This window comes from Dipodomys merriami, unplaced genomic scaffold (genome assembly GCF_024711535.1).
Source record: "Dipodomys merriami isolate MVZ:Mamm:240054 unplaced genomic scaffold, mDipMer1.0.p SCAF_365, whole genome shotgun sequence".
In the NCBI taxonomy this organism is placed as follows: Eukaryota; Metazoa; Chordata; class Mammalia; order Rodentia; family Heteromyidae; genus Dipodomys; species Dipodomys merriami.
Window position 1 is genome coordinate 70,278 of NW_027205215.1, and position 15,256 is coordinate 85,533.

A 15,256-nucleotide genomic window follows, 5' to 3' on the forward strand; every position below is an offset into this window, starting at 1 on the left:
ACGTGGCATCGATTCCATACTGGACAGTGCAGACACAGAACAGTGTGGACATAGAATATTTCCATTACTGGGAAAAGTTCTATGGGATGATGATTATCTGAAATATTCTATTTTAAAAACAAGTAAATACTTCTTCTTGTGAAATGACACCAATATCTAGACTATGAACTTATGCGTTGGCCTCCATTAACGATAACTAAGCAAGCTGTCAGAGCTCAAGTGGTATCATACCAGCCATGAGAAAGCCTAGAAAGTGTGGGGCTCTGAGTTCAAACTCCAGAACTAACAAAAAAAAAAATCTGTTTAAATTTTTTATTGTTATCATAAAGGTGATGCACCAAGGGGCCACAGTTACAGAACTACATTATCTCCTAGAGTAGTCTCAGCAATTCTTTGCATGTTATCCATATACTGACGACTCGGTTTGCTAGTCCTAATCTGTCCCCCAAATCCCAGATTTTCAATTCCATTGCCATTTCCCTGGAAGAGCAGGCAGTTCACTATAAAATATCCCAACTACAACTCTTGATGGGGGACTGTCCATCCCCCTCCAAGCAAGCACCAACCTAGCCTCAACCTCAACAAGTAGCATTAGTGCTCACCAAGCTGTGAGGCAACACCTTTCTCCCACTAGGAATCCACTACCCAGAGAACAGCCTGAATGTCCATCTCCATCTTCACTGCCACCCCTACAGTCTCAACCACCGTTTTGTTTTCCTCACTTAAGATGACAATGGTTTCCTGACTGGTTTTCTCTGCTGCCTGTAATTAGTTCAATACATAGAGAAAAAATCATCTTATAGACACAGATCCATGACACTCCGCCTACCCAAACGCTCCTGATGCTTCTCATCAAACTAGAGCTGAGTCTAAGCCTTAGTGTCCAAGGCCTCCACAGAACACATAGGGGGCACTGCTGCCCCTCTCTAACCCTTCAAGCCACTCCTCCCTTTCTGCATCATGCCTCAGCCACCGTGGTCCTCTTTCCTTCCTTCAAACACACTAACTTAGCTCCAGCCATAGCCCTTCCAGGTTAGTGGTTTTCTTTCTGGAACATTCTTCTTCAGGGTCCGTCCATGGCTGGCTCCTTCTCATTTCAGTTTCTTGAATACGACTTGTTCACCAAGTCCACAGTAGCCATCCATGCCTATCCCACTGCCTTGCTTGCTTTCTTTTGCAACTATTATGAGTGATATTTTATCTATCAACTCATTTAGTGTATTCCCCATTAGACTGTGAGCTCACGAGAACAGAGCTGGCATCTGTCTTGCTTAGCATTATTTCCTCAGCATGAAGACTATCTGGTACACAGTGAGAACTAAAACCAATTATGATGAGTAAATAATTATTTCTTCTGCTGTCCATATTCTCTATTTTAAAAGAACTGCTTAATTTCTAGATGAGGAAACATTTTACTACATTTTCATTAGTCAAACTCAGTATTTTCCATTGATTTTTATTATGGTTTATATAAATGGCATTCGTGGTCAGCATTTAATCTTGGAAGAAAGACTAAATTATACATGTATGTGACCAATATTTATAAAAGCTGAAAACAACATAAAACCCACGGTTTAGAAGCTATGAAACTTACCCTCTGATAGCACTGAGGCAGAGAATTTTCCAACAGGGGAGGAGTTCTTTGCATTAATATTCCAACAGATTCTCTTAAAAGAGGAATAACACTAAGGAAAAGACAACAAATGATCAAGGCCACATTCTGACAATCTCATTTGGCAAAACAGTAAGAGTGTTCTTTCTTACAGTAAAACAAAGCAGTATTTATCAGACTAATACAAAGAACCACCAGTCAATGGTCTAGATTTTTCAATGTGACTATAAGTTACCAACTAAAATAAAAACAAGAGAAAATAGATCAATGTACAAAAGACCAAACTTATAAATAGAATAATGAATCATTTAAGTCTAAACACAGCATGAGTTCAACCTTCTAAGGCAAGGACATCCTACTTGAGCCCATTGGTCCTTCATATTAATCAAGTATGTACATGCAAATTACCCTAATCATTTTGTAAAGAAAAAAATAAAATTCATATATCAGTCAACTTGTTGAATATTTCTCATCTGTGGTTGGTTAGCATTCATAGTTTATTACTTAAAGTATACAGGAACTGGATATGAATAGCTCGCACCTTAGTCCTAGCTATTCAAGAGATCTGAGGATCATAGTTCAAAGCCAGCACAGGTAAGAAAGACTATAAGACTCTTCAATTAACCATCAAAAAGCTGTAAGTAGAGCTGTGGCTCAAGTAGTGGAGTACCAGCCTTGAGCACAAAAACTCAGGGACAATGCCCAGACCCTGAGTTCAAGCCCAAGCTCAAGCCCAACACACAAACAAATAGGAATTTTGGCTCTATCTACAGATGTAATAAGCTCAGCATTTCTAAAAAGAGGACCCTAAAAACGGTGTTAATGTAATTGGTCTTCAAGCCTGCTGCTTTAGGTTGTATGGGTGATTAAATGTACAAAATCCAACAGTATAATGGTGACTTGTCTCTAATGCAATATCTTTCTAATATAGCTAAGTATCAGATTCACCCAGCAGTCTTGTTTGCTTTGTACTCTGACAAACTGAATCAGAATCTTTGAAGGAAGGCCTAGGCATCTATGCACTGACAAAGATCCCCAGTGACTGCAATGAGTTACAGTGGTAGCAAAAGCTCCAGACTGAGTTGAAGGCAGAAGTACCTTCAGGCCCCTTAGTAGCTTAAGCTAGTACACTACTTTTGAACCCTACGGAATCTCAAATTGCCCAAAGTACAATTCGCTTGATAACAGCTGTGGAATATCTATCTTATACAAGACTGTAAGTCAAACTGTGCCTTAAGAATTAGTGGTGGGGCTGGGAAGGTGGCTCAGTGGTAGAGCGCTTGCCTTGCATGCCTGAAGCCCTGAGTTCGATTCCTCAGCATCACATAAGCAAAAAAGAAAAAAATCCGGAAGTGGTGTTGTGGCTCAAATGGTAGTGCTAGCCTTGAGCTGAAGAGCTGAGGGACAGCGCCCAGCCCAGAGTTCAGGCCCCACGACCAGACCCCCCCCCCCAAAAAAAGAACTAGTGGTATTTCTGACAGGTGCGAAGAAAAAGATAAAGTAGTAATTACCAAAAGGAACAGAAATGATGTTTGTACTTCCCAATATCATATTCCCAGTACCCTAGTAAAATACTGGTCACTCAGTAGACCCATGGTAATTGTTGGTGAATGAATAAAAGATACACAGATATCAGATACTTCAGGTCAAAGAAAAGAAACTAGGAATCTGTTCTCATATTTAAGTATAGGTTTTTGTGTAATTTGTTACATATCCATTGATAATGAAGGCAAAATTCTTTATAGAAGTACAGAATAATCTATTCAAAATAGGGAGGCTGAGGCAGGGTGAACAAGAGCTTGTGATCAGCCTGGGCTACATAGCAAGATCCTGTCTCAAAATAACAACAGAGAAGCAATATTGTCTATGAAAATATTACACTGCACAGGAATCACGAGGTAGTTCCCTTCTCACTCCACAGTGAAAACTACTTTAAGGGGTGAGCTGTGTGTTAAGTGTCCCCAGGATCTCAGGCAGTGTTTGGTACATAAATGTATACAGAACAGAATTTATAGCTGACTGAATCACAGATAGTTAATTTTTTAAAAGTACACTCACGGCCCAGGGTCAATAATAAACCTTTTAGAACACATAGGATTTTTAGCAGTTAGAGAAAAGGCATAACAAGCAAATACATCTGGAGAAACAGGAAAGGACTTCTAGCAGAAACAAATGCCATAATGAAAGAGTTTTTCCAGATGAGTCAAAGCCAGGATGGAGAAAGTTAAAGGAAAAATAGGTAGAAAGCAGACAGAGGTTGGAGTTACAAATTCTGACAGTAAGGACTTGTTATTTACCCATTTAAACTGAACAGGAGTACCTGTTTCTATGTTCTGTGATATTATTAGACAGGTAAAGATTTCTGGGCAAAATGCACACACATATAAGCCAGGAGCTGGTGGCTCACACCTGTAATCCTAGCTACTCAGGAAGCTGAGAACTGAGGAACACACTTCAAAGCCAGACTGGGCAGGAAAATTCTGTAAGACTCTTATCTCTAATTAACTATCAAAAAATTTCATATTTCCCTTTGGTTCCTTACTATACTTCTTATGAGGCCCAAAATAACTTTCCATTTGAGATTAAGAAAAGTAATTTTTCCTAATCATGTGCCTCCTAAATTTAGGTATTCTGATGATTTCAAATTTTATCCAAAGAAAATGCTAATAATTGCTAGATATATGAGATGGAAATCACACACAAATAAAAATCATGATATCTGAGTTCTAATTCTGCCTGTAAATATCCTTTACTGATAGCTTTGAGGAAATCACATCACCTCCCAAAACAGCATTTTTCTTTTCCATAAAAGGAAGAGATTATATATCCAGGCAATTTCCACTATTTAAATATTTCTCATTCAATATGAAAAAGTGGCCAAACTACAGGAAAACTAGGGAGAATATATATAGAGGGGGGGGCGAGAGAGAGAGAGAAAGAGAGAGAGAGAGAGAGAGAGAGAGAGAGAGAGAGAGAGAGAGAGGAGGGAGGGAGGGAGGGAGGGAGGGAGCATCTTTAGATACTAAAGTAGGATCATCAAAATGAGACAATAGACACTTGGCAAGCCAATTCACTCCATCACTAACCAATACTGAATTTCATTGCAGCAATCAATACAACCAACAATTATTAAGCACCTATAAAATACTAAGCATAGGACTTACTTTAGAGTTGTATGGCAACAACTGGACATAGCTACTGCCATCCTGAGTCATAAACACCATGATTAGCCCTGAGTAGTCCTAGCCAGGGTTCAGTTGACAATTATCCTAAAAAGTAGTATGTGGGACTGTACAGTTGGACCCCAGGGATGCTCCCACTCATTACTGATTTGGCTATTTTGTAAAATTCAGACTGTTGCCTCCTTAGGTAAAAATTAGACAAAGCATGTTCAACAGCAGCAAGCACTTCACCATAGCACATGGACATTCCCCATCACTACTGTCCAATAGCGATTTTAAAATAATGTAAGAATTTCAGCTGTAAGAGCCACACTAGGTCTGACAGCTGCAGAAGGTGTTTGCTCAATCCCATGATGACATCTTCAGAGCTAAGACCAGTTTCCACAGTGATTTCAAAGACCATAAAAGGTAAAAGACACTGGTAGAAACTTAAGCTTTTGACTTTCAAAATTGTGTCTAGCTTGGGAGCTTGTGTCCATATTTTTCTGATTAACTATCGTAATGGGAAATTATAGAAGAGATTTCGGCATGGATCTATCTAGCCATAATGAAAGGATATGCAGAAAAAGACAAGCTTAGCAAATTCCTGACTGAGCAAAGACTGAGAGCCACATCCAAACCCAGAAAGTAAGCATTTGGCAACAATTAGAGGTTCGCTTTTGGTTGACTAACTCAATTCTAACTCTCACAATGAAGCACTATTTTCCTACTATATATGAAAAGGGATGAGTCATTAGGTCTGAGGTTACCAGTCACACAAGGTAATAATTTTATTCTTCAAGAGCTGAATGTAAAGCCAATTTATAATCATCTGCTAATAGAGCTAACTAATCTAAAAGCTTAAATTATATATTAAATAAGCAACAATTATTTAGTCTTTATTGTCACTAACTTTGCAAATGAAAACAAATTTAAATCTTTTGCTTCAGAAGTAGCTTTAAGATGCTCACCATATTTCAACAAAAAATAAAATTCTCTAACAGCAATCATAAACAAGGCAAATAAAAAAGACAAGTATACATTACAAAAACTTTAGAAGGACAATTAGAATAATGTCAACAATCATAACTTCAACAAAAACTTTCCACTTAAATTATTGTTTAGAGCCAGATGTCTGTAGCTCATGCTAGTAATCCTTATTCAGGAGGCTGAGATCTGAGGATTCAGGTTTGGTATCAGCCTGAGAAAGTCTCTGAAATTCTAATCTCCAATAAACCAGCAGAAGGCCAGAAGTGGAGGTGTAGCTCAAATGGTATGGCACCAGTCTTGAGCAAAAAACTAAGCAAGGACAAGTGGACCTGAGTTCAAACCCCAGTAGTGGCACCAAATTTTTTTTTTAAAAATCTAAAATTTGAGACCAAACATCCAAAACACAACTATTGATTCAACTTGTGAACTGGCTTATGTATTAAGTGCTCCTGCATATTATAAAGATTTCTTCTTCTTTTTTTTTTTTATTTTATTTTTTTGGGTCCAGTCGTGGTGCTTGAACTCTGGGCCTGGGCACTGTCCCTCAGCAATTCAGCTCAAGGCTAGCGCTCTACCACTTGAGCCACAGCACCACTTCCGACTCTTTTCTTTTTGCTTATGTGGTGCTGAGGAATCGAACCCAGGGCCTCATGCATGCAAGGTAAGCGCTCTACCACTAAGCCACATTCCCAGCCCCTCTTCTTTTTCTTTTTTTACTTTGGCAGTTTGAGGATTGAACTCAAGGTCTACCACCTGAACTATGCCTCCAACTCTTTGATATTTTTCAAATAGGGTCTTGAATTTATGCTGATGCCAGTCTGGACCATGCTCCACATATTTTGCTTTCAGAATAGTTGTGATAACAGGATGAGCCACCATGCCCAGCTTTTATTAGTTGAGGAGAAGTCCTTTAAACTTCATTCCTGGGCTGGACTTGAACTCAAACCTGCAAGAGGCTAGGATTATAGGTGTGAGCTGCTGTGCTTGACTACATAGCACTCTTACAATCAATAACTGTAAAAGGAAAAAGAAAATGTCCTTTTTATAATAACAACTAAAATATAAGGACTAAGTTATATATTAAATACACTCAAAAACTTTAGTGGAAAAAAAGCCAAAGAAAACTAGCCTGTAATTTTAATGCAATCTACATTTAAAGTAAATATGCAGTCACATTTGCAGAAAAAATGGTTTATGCATGATGATGAATAATGACTAAAAATATTCAGATATAAGCTAGAATTTTATAAACCTAGCAAAGAACAGATCATCTAAAGTCTATCATCTATGAATGTAATTTCCTTTTTAAATCAATGCGTATTTACAGACTATGTACTTTACTCTGTAAGGAGGACAGTTGGATACCTTGAGACAACCTAGAACTCGGAGCCAAAGGCATAAAAGAGTTGCCCTTTTCCTTAAGCTTCTGAAACTTAGCAGTAACACCCAATGCAACTGGTCTTTGGAACAAAAATACCAGTGAAATGTCAAATTAGTAAAGAGTTCATAAGATTTTTCTTTTAGATAGCACTTAATAGCTTTTAAAGTGATTGCATAAAAACGTTCTAATTTGGTCTTCACAACATCCTTAAATAATCTTAAGAAAATAGTAGAATCAGCCTCAGCAAGGTTAAGACAGCTTGTTCTCTAACAAAGTTACATCTGAGTTGGTGAGTCAAGGCAGAGAGGAACGGCTTGTGCACACCTGCATTATCTCATCACAGGTACCTCCTCAAGGTGTAGTCATGGCATTTATTAATATCCACTTAAGGTGTTCAAATGCTAATGGAAAACTATTGGAATATAGAATAACCCACACTTAGGTGACTTCCACGCTGTTAATACAAAGAGCACAACACCAAAAGAGTCAAGCGTTTCCATCCCCCCAAGAAAGAACCTCCAATAAACAGAGCTGCATTGCACCACACGTGAGAAAGACTTAACCAAGGCAGAAGCACGTGGCGTTCTGAAATGTTAATGTGTGGTTTATTGATTTACTAAACCTCTACCACCAATAGATTTTGAAACTCTTAAAACAGTTGAGACGATGCAATTAATGAAGGGGGCTGGAAAAAAAGAAAAGAAAAGAGGTCCACAAAATACAAATAACTTGGCAAAAATGAGGCAAGAATAAATTTCTGTTATGTATAGTAAACACAGCGCAAGTTAAGACAAACCATGAGAAAGAAGCAGCCCAAGTTTGTCATCCACTCATACCCCCACATGCCATCTACCGCCCTCATTCCATGCTGCCCCACAAACTCATCTCTTGCAGGTTCTGGGCTAGGTAGGCTTGCAGAACACAGAGGAGAAACATAAGGCGCAGGTAACATAGCTTAAAGTGACCCCCACGGGTCACTCACCTATGCAATTCCTCACCCTTAAGTATAGGAAGACCTTGTGACTGCTTTCTATCCAACAGAGAATATCAAAAGTAAAGGGAATTTGTAAGTATAATATAGGTCCCAAGTCAGTTGATTTTTAATCACTCAAGTGAGAACTTATGCTTGGCAAGTCTGAGTTAAACAAAGAAGGGACTGGAGCCTTCCCTGAGGCGGGAGGCTCTGCTGCTATAGAAGGTGTAAAACTACTATGATACTATGACTTGTGTATCTCTAAGTCAATTATTTCTGCAAACAACCATATAAGCTTGCAAAATAACCCTGCATCTCAGTTAAGTCTGTAGCCTAGACTGGGCCAGGGTATAAATTGTGGGGTAGCACAAAAAGGAAAAAAAAATGAGCAACTGCTTTTTTATAAGCCTTTAATGAAAACAGCATAAACCTGTGGCACAGTCTTATACCTTCCCTGTCTCCTAAAGGCAAACAGTGAGGAGACACAAGGTACCCTGGCCCACATAAGGATTTTCTGGGTTCAGATACACTGTAAACCAGCATGGTATTATCTCTCCTCTGCTACCTGCCAAATATTCATGAAGAATATAGCACTACTGAGAGAAGTTCCCTAAAACCTTTGTCAAACAACAGTAAAAGCCTGTATCTCCTGCAATGCAATTAACTTACATATTAACTTTTTGAGGGAAGGAGGCTTGAATTCAGGGGGTAGGTGCTATCCCTGAGCTTTTGTGCTTAAGGTTAGCATTCTACCACTTCAGGTCCACTTCACGTGCTTGTTTGCATGCGTATGAGCGTGTGCGTGTGCGTGTGCGTGTGCGTGTGTGTGTGTGTGTGTGTGTGTGTGTGTGTGTATTAATTGGAGATGAGTCTCACAGACGTTCCTGCCCCATCTGGCTTCAAACTTCCATCCTCAGGCCTCAGCCTACTGGGTAGCTACAATTACAGGAGTGAGTCACCAGAACCCAGCTTTAACTCTTTTTAATGAGGAAAATGGGAGGATTAATTTCAAAAAGTAAACCCTGGAAAATGTTTCAAGCTATCACCAAAGTTGACTTTAGAAACTTTATATAAAGTACTATTACTCACTACAATAGTAAGGAAATCACATTTGATAGTAATAATATGTCATATATATCATATAGCAAAAACAAAGAAAAACTAGATGCCAATTTAAGCTAATTTGTATAAAACACTGGTTTCATTATTAAAGAGTTATTAATAACTCTTAAGGTTGGGGTTATGGATCAAGTGGTAAAGGCACTGAGTTCAAAAGCCAGTACCAAAAGGAGTTATTAAAATATGTGCCTTTACAAAATGCTATGTAAGGAATGCAGGTTTTCATTTGTGATGCTGTCAAAAGTAAGATGGTTGTCATGGAGATGAGTATTCATATTTTTGTTTAATTAAAAAGCAAAACAAGACTTTCTTTCACAGAAAGGACTTTGTCTCAATAGTCTGATATGACCACCTGGGTAGACAATGAAGACTAAGCTTTGAGAAGTAGGCTGTAGAGTGGGTATTTCCATGAACAAGTCTTCATTGTGAAGGGGTCTTCATAAAAGTATCAAAGTCAAACTACAAATAGAAAATTCACAGCATTCAGTATTCTAAATTATTTAAATTTGCAAACTGAATAGCTTCATAGTGAGTATGAGGTTAGTCTATAGATAGTAGTAGAGTTTTATTAACTCCTAGCATTAACTTCTCCCCAGCAATACTAGGCAGGCCAATGAACATATGAACAAGGTAAAGTGCTAAATAAAACTTTTGATCCTCTTACATCCACCTCCAGAGTTCTGGGATTATAAACATGTACCAAGACACCTGAGTAAATGTAGTTTTTAACAGGCTAAATGTATCATGTGTAAACACTCTATGAAGTACTTCATCAGACAATCACAACAATTTGGAAGCCATCAAAAAATCCACACTTGAGGGCTGGGAAAGTGGCTCAGTGGTAGAGCGCTTGCCTTGCATGAATGAGGCCCTGGATTCGATTCCTCAGCACCACATATGCAAAAGGAAAAAAGCCAGAAGTGGCGCTGTGGCTCAAGTGGTAGAGCGCTAGCCTTGAGCTAAAGAGCTGAGGGACAGAGCCCAGGCTCAGAGTTCAGGCCCCATGACCGGACCCCCCCCCCAAAAAAAAAAATCCACACTTGATTGAAAAAAAAAAAAATACGGGTCCAAAAGTCTGAGTGTAACAGAGCAAAATGATGCCAAGCTGAATGAAGTAGAACTATTCCAATGCACTGGAGGGGACATGTATACAGGGACACATTCCAACGCCCTGGAGGGGACATATATTCAGTGACATACTATCACCTTAGAAGTATAAATAAATAGGAATAGGAGGAAAAGCTTCAGGGAAGAATCAGCATTAAAGTTGAGCCTTAGAGAAGCAGCAATGACAAGGAATAGATAGAAAGAAAGGCACTAGAGATCAGAACACTATGAGCAAAGTATGGCGTATCCCTCACAAATCACAAGTTAACTAACCATGGAGTGGTACACAGGAACTACTGTGGAACGTAACTGTGGTCTGAAAGGCAGATTAGGGGTGAATGACAGAGCTCTTTATCATAAGAGATTTATTTTGTAAGTCACAGTAAGGTACCATCAGTTCTAAAAGAGGGCAGCCTGATCAACTGACCATTTATACTTACACTGAGGCCTTGTGTTAACTCATTTTCCATCTGTAACAAATACCCTGAAAAGAAATCACCTTATAAAGATAAAAGGTTTGTTTTGGCTCAGGGTTTTAGAAGTTTCAGTCTTGGGTGGAAAGTGCATGGCAAGGCAAAACTGCTTACTTACTGGAAAGCCACGAGGCAGGAAAGAAACCCCACCCCTTATAGATTTTACTGCTTCTCAACAGCACTATTCTTGGGACCATGCCTTTGCCAGGGACCTTTTGGGGACAATGTAGATCTAGCTTCTAACACCTGTTTACTTTTCACAGCCAGCTCTGTATTGTTTTTATTTGCATACAAATCAGCCTCTTGCAGGGTTTTGCCAGATGTTCATATACTACTGCTCTGGAGTTCCTCAGGTAGAGAGAGAGAGAGAGAGAGAGAGAGAGAGAGAGAGTGTATGTGTGTGTGTGTGTGTGTGTGTGTGTGTGTGTGTGTGTGTGTGTGTGTTGTTATAAAAGGAAGAAATAAATGGATTTCAACAATGCTATCAGAGTGGAAGATGGAATCACTAGTTGCTTTTCAGCTTGCACAAATGTTTAGATTTGTTATATAGTGCTTTTCTCAGTTATGAATAAACCCTTCCACCTAAATTGACTCCTACAAATCAGCTTTCACGTTATTTTTAAGCTGGTTGTTTAAAAAGCCTCATTTCCCACAGGAAACATTGCGAAATAGTTAGGTTCTATCATGAACATCCAAGTCAGAGATCATAGTGCTAAACTTTTATGTTGAACTATAGTAATTGAGCTAACTCTCTGTCTTTCCATCTCTCTCTCTCTCTCTCTCTCCAACTCCCTGTGGTTTATTAATAGTGGTAAAAATTGAATGGTATTATAGCCTTCTAGGACCTAAGAAAGTATTGAATATAAAACAAGTGATGGCTCAATGAAAACTACTGAATGTTTGCTAATTATTTCTTTTCTTTTCTTTTCCTTCTTAGGTCTGAGAATGGAACTTGAACTCAGTATCTGCCACTCTTGCTCATTGGCTAGTGCTCTACCAACTGAGCCATGCTTCCAACCATGAATGATTATTAAATGTCATTCTTACGTAACTATTTCTTAAGTTCAAAATTCTCAGTAGCATCACTCTGATGGTTCTGCTTCTTCTACTATTTCCAAGGTCTTTCTTAAGGTTCCTCACCCGAACCATCAAACCCAGAAAGGATCTGAGTGACTTCCTTAATTACCCCAAAGCTAATGCAGAATCAGTATTTTCCAAGCTTCAGATGTAAAACGTTAATGGTTATGCCCAGATATATGGGGCCCTATCCTCAAGGAATGCCACTAGAGAAAGGCTGCTATACAACCACTATGCTGCTTGGTATCCATTAGTACAAATGAGGCATTTAAATGGTTTTATGATGGCTTTGAATAATGGTTTACAAATACAACTACAATGCAATAATGTTCCAGTACGTTTGCTTTTTCTATATACCTATGCAGGCAGCAAGTTACAATTCTGACAAACTACCTTAGTCCCCCCCCCAAAAAAAGTAGTCTGTAAATTTAACCACTTGAAAGGCAAACCACAACGGAAATTGTTAGGGAACACCCAAAAACAGTTTTGAAAAAAAAATCTGTTTTTCATATATGACTATTTGAAAATATAGTAGCTTCCTGCATCTAAAAAAGATTACTGTCTGCTTACAAACAGTATAGGAATCAGGAAGAATTTTCAAAAAGATTATGATATTCAAATCCTGTATGCAGGAATACTCACTACTTAAAATGTCAAATGCCTAATTTCTTTTTTGTTAGTGTGCTTTTTAAAGATTTCTTGCTCTATTTATGGCCATTTTTAGCATCTCTAAAAGCCTGTGTCATTTGGCTCAAAAAAGTTAGGGGCAATTTCTTCAATATGATAAAGAACATATTACTTTAAACTTTTTATAGCAAAAAGAGACTTTTAGTTACAAAGATTTTCTTTTTATATTCAAATGATTATGGTCAAAGTACAGAAGCAACACATGGTAAATGGCAGAAAACTGATGGATAAATAAATAATCCAGTAAAGCTTCAGAAATACCACAGTGGTAACAAATCTCATTTCTGTTTTGTTCTTATTTTTATTTTCCACCATGCATAGAAAAAAAAGTGGAAAAGAAAAGCTACAGGTGCATTACATGGCATCATTTTAAATTATGAATTCACTTTCAATTCCAATTTATCTTACTACTGGAAGTAAAGGAATGACTATTCTGAAATTTCTGACAGGAAGTATATTTTCAGAAAATAAAAAATTACATTCTCAATTTTATAGTCAATCTGCTTTTCCAGGAAAAATAAGCATACCACAGTATAAGCTTGTTTCACCCAGAATTTCCTAAGAAGAGCTACCTTAGAAATCACCTTCAAACTTTGTTTTAAAATAATGACTATTCTATTGGACAGCTCTACTTCCCCTGAAAGCCTGAAGGGCATTGGTGATGGTTAAGCTTAACAATCAAGCATTTTGTCGATGCTCACAATGTTTAATAACCATGCCTTCACATAATGAACGGAATCCATGTAAACAGTGGTTATGCGGTTTCTGAATGTTATAGTCTTGACTTTCTTTTACTTAACACTTTCAGCATTTTTCATGTTTTCTATAATTATATGTTACAATGCTCAGAATAGGCTTGAAGAATTCTAAGAAAAACATTTCATATATTTAACAGTTCAGGGGAACTATGGGTAATTTCTTCCTCACCTTTTACTACATGGTTACCAAGTTGTGTCAAGCTAACTATTTCTCTAATTTTAAGCGGGCTGCTTTTAAATGCATAATTTTCGTGAACTCCTCGGCCTCTTCTCTGAATATAGAGAATGTGTAGGGAAAACTGGTTCCACCCTGGGACTCTTCCTGGAGCCCAGGCGCTTACAGTGAGAGACCTATCCCCACTCCCTTCAGACCAGTCCCAATTCCCCCACCTCCCCACTCTCCTGAAGGCCACACCCATCCCAGGACTCTACCCTCTCCCTATGTGCAATGCCAGCCTTAGAATTCTTCATTGCTCTCCTTCAGTCATTGCAGTCATTGCAGCAAGCACCAGGTTCATTAGTCTATCTCTACTGCTTTCATTATTCTTGACTGAAACAGCCACAAAGACAATCCATCCAACCATTTCCCTCCACATGAAGACCTTTTTCCTCATCTCTAGAATTAAACTTCAGACCTGAGAACTCAATTTTAAGCATTTCAGAATCTGAATCGCCCTCCCTACTTCTAGGTCACTACCTTCAGTATCACACAGCTCTCACTAAAGAACCGCTAAGCCACTAACTCTATCACTGCTTCAAAAGCCTTCCAATCTTACTTTCCCAGCACAGCCTCCACCTTGCTCCTTTCTCATTGTCAGTACTCACCTGACAAAAATGCCAAATCTATTCAGTCCAATTCTCTAACAATTCTCTAACTTTTACCAAGTAGCTAACGAAGGCTGGAGAAAACCCTGCAACGGTGTGGACTGTTTTCCCTTTAAATTCATGACCATCAACCCCCATGCGGCCTCCTCAGGGCTGCCAGGCAATCCCTCAGCTCCCCTGCACCGCAGAAGGCTCAACAGCTGACTGCAGTTGCCAGTCACGCCTCCTCCCTCCTAGTCTCCACAGGGCTACTCTTCATTCTTATCACTCTTCGGAGTGTGGTGTCTGTCATGTCAGCCAAGTACCATTCCCAGGAGCTGTTACTAGGGCCAATTATCCCTTCCAGAGGGAAATGCTTCTTCACAGGGCCTCTAACACAATGTGGCTCTGTTCTTTTCTCCTTACTCTACTCTACTTTGTTGCTCCTTGTTGCTGTCTCCTGTCCTCACCTCCCTCAGAGCTGTCCTCTGTCCTCTTCTCTCTTCCCACCCAATCTCATGGCTGTCAATATCATATGGGAGCTTATGAAGCCCAAATGTGTATCTTTCACTCCAACCCGGGCCCTACACTGCTCTGCTCATTTCACCCCAGCTACACAGCCCAGCAGACTCCTGCCTCAGAGCATTTTTTTTTTTAGGTCCGGCCATGGGGCCTGAACTCTGGGCCTGGGCGCTGTCCCTCAGCTCTTCAGCTCAAGGCTAGCACTCTACCACTTGAGCCACAGCGCCACTTCCGGCTTTTTTCTTTTTGCTTATGTGGTGCTGAGGAATCGAACCCAGGGCCTCATGCATGCAAGACAAGCGCTCTACCACTGAGCCACCTTCCCAGCCCTCAGAGCATTTATAGATGATAGCGATCACTAGGAATGCTCTTCCTCTAACAGATCCATGCCCTGCTCTTTCCACTCAGATCTGTTCAAATGTCACTGCATGCAGGGGACTTCTCGGGCCCTTCTGAGACACCACCTCCTACCCTGCTTCATAGCACTGCTCACCCACTGACATTACATTACTTATGTATTTGCATATTCACTTACTTCACTGGCTGTCACCCCCGTAATGCTGTCAGCTCCATGAAGATAAAGTCCTTGCCT

The 15,256-nt window shown here is 39.3% G+C and overlaps 1 protein-coding gene across 1 annotated transcript in view; it reads right to left on the minus strand.

Moving 5' to 3' along the window:
* The window catches only part of LOC138804439 (zinc transporter 7), a 57,414-nt gene that overhangs the window by 16,197 nt on the left and 25,961 nt on the right, over nt 1-15,256 (minus strand). The window contains exon 9 of the mRNA XM_069988689.1: nt 1,595-1,685. Within this exon, the coding sequence (XP_069844790.1) occupies nt 1,595-1,685 (91 nt within the window). The remainder of the gene's footprint in view (nt 1-1,594; nt 1,686-15,256) is intronic.